This window comes from Arachis ipaensis, chromosome B02 (assembly GCF_000816755.2).
Source record: "Arachis ipaensis cultivar K30076 chromosome B02, Araip1.1, whole genome shotgun sequence".
In the NCBI taxonomy this organism is placed as follows: Eukaryota; Viridiplantae; Streptophyta; class Magnoliopsida; order Fabales; family Fabaceae; genus Arachis; species Arachis ipaensis.
Window position 1 is genome coordinate 65,126,893 of NC_029786.2, and position 2,159 is coordinate 65,129,051.

At 34.3% G+C, this 2,159-nt stretch overlaps 1 protein-coding gene across 1 annotated transcript in view; it reads right to left on the minus strand.

Annotated features, from left to right (window-relative positions):
• LOC107625394 (3-oxoacyl-[acyl-carrier-protein] reductase FabG-like) overlaps positions 1 to 2,159 on the minus strand; it is an 18,921-nt gene that overhangs the window by 14,177 nt on the left and 2,585 nt on the right. Inside the window, exon 2 of the mRNA XM_016328025.2 lies at positions 251 to 480. Coding sequence (XP_016183511.1) covers positions 251 to 480 — 230 coding nt within the window. The remainder of the gene's footprint in view (positions 1 to 250; positions 481 to 2,159) is intronic.

Genomic DNA, 2,159 nt, shown 5'->3' on the forward strand with positions numbered 1-2,159 from the left:
AATAGGATACATTTAGATAATTAATTTTAAAAGATGATATTTTGATAATAGATTTTGAAAAAAATAATACATTAGTAAAAATCTCCAATGTTAATTTTAAGATGAACATTCAATAATGTAGTAGTTATTTTTAACATGATAATACATAATTAAACATTTTAATAAATCATACTAAGAATAACATGTATATATGTGTACACAAATTAAATACTCCAAAAGAAATTTGCACGTCAAATAATATCTTATTTACCTTGGTAAGCATATTGACACCTGCCTTTGAAGAAGCATAGGCAACACCCCCTGGCACCTGACCTCTGTTTTCACCAGAAATTGACGAGATATTGATAATGGATCCTTTTATCTTAGCAGCACGCATGCGTACGCATACATATTTTGACACTAACCAAGTCCCAGTTACGTTAGTTTTGAACACTTGATTCCATTCCTCCTCAGGTAATTCCCAAGCCGGTTTCACATTTCCTAAGCACAACAAAAATTCGGAATTGAAACACAGCAAATTATTATTATGGCTAGAAATCAATCGTTTCTCTTACTCTCTAGTATCAATTATTTATTCATTTATTTATGTTCATAATATTATGATCTCTCAGCAAACGATAATTAAAAGTAAAAATTATTTAAAAGAAAATAAAAATTATTCCAAAATAAAGAATATGTACAAAATTAATATATTATTTAATAATATTACACTACAAGAAAAACACTGAATACTGTCAAATTTAGCAAGACACATTACCAGCAGATTTAGTGGCGAATTTTTCGACGGTTATGAACGAAAATTCGTCCGTCGAATTAGTTACTGTCGGATTTAAAATTCTGTACCTAAATTTGACGGTAAATAAAGGCGCAAAAACTAATTTTATTAGTGCCAAATTTAGCATCGAATTTTCCGTCGAAATTCTCTGACGATAAAAAAATATCAATGAAATACAGCGTTTAGGCAACGCTGATCACTTTACCGTCAAAATCCTTCCCCTTCACTTCTGCAATCTCTCTTATACTTCACTGCACTGTAACCACCACCACCACCATCCTCAGCCATTTTGCGACCTAACCGAACCACCACTGCAACATCACCTTCTGCCATCTCCATCGCCGTCCGACATACCACCTTTCTTCCTTTCTTCTTTCTCTTCTTTTTGTCGGCCTTCTCTTCCTCTCTTCATCTCTTTGTTCTGACTCTGTCACCGGCCACCCAGCGCCACCGCGATCCCGAATCTCTCTTCTCTTCTCACCTCCTTTTTTTCATTCTCTATCTCTCTAGCTCTCCAACTTTTTCTCAAACACAACACCAGAAGTGTTCTGTTTCTCTATTTCCAGAGTTCTCCACACTCCGACGGCCACCCTTTGGCACCTCTAGTTCTGGCAATATCACAGTGCCCCATCACTCCCTCCCTCTTCTTTGTTTCATTTATCTTTGTCAGTAAAATTGTCTGACAAAAAAAAAAGGAAAAAATCAGTCGAACCGACAGTTAACTAGTAAACTGCTTGAACTAGATGGTTTTTTCCAGTTTTTAATTTAAAAAGTTAAAAAAAATACATACTCTCTCTCTCTCTCCACAGAACCCTAACAGTCTTTCTCTCTCCCAGCCAACAGCAGCAGTAGCCAGCGCCGCCGTCGCCGATCTTCTTCTCCTGGTTCTCTTCTCTCGGAGCTGCTGTTGGTGTCATCACCTCTCTCTAAGCTCATTTTTCTTCCTCCCTCGTCGACGTAAGCAAAGGTACTTCAATTTATGTTTTCTTATTTTGTTATTTTACTGATTTTGAGTTGCTGAAAATCTGATTTTGAGTTGTTGATTTTTCTTTTTCTTTTTTCACTTTTGCTTATTTTGTTGAATATTGATGGATAATAGTTGATATTGTTTGTTAAATTTTTTAAAATAATTTTGTTATTCTGAGTTGCTGATTTTCTGAAATAATTTTGTGTTTTGAGTTGGGATTGTTGCAGATGTAATTTTGAATTTACTTTGAATGCTGAGTTTGGATTCTTTGCTTAATTTTTTGTTTTTAGATTCCTTGGCTTTGGATGAAAAAAAATTTTTGGATTCTGAATTTTTGTTGAATACTTGATTAGTATTGAGAATACAAATGTAATAGACAAGATTCGACTTAAGAAAGAGTGAAAGAAGAGCATGTAG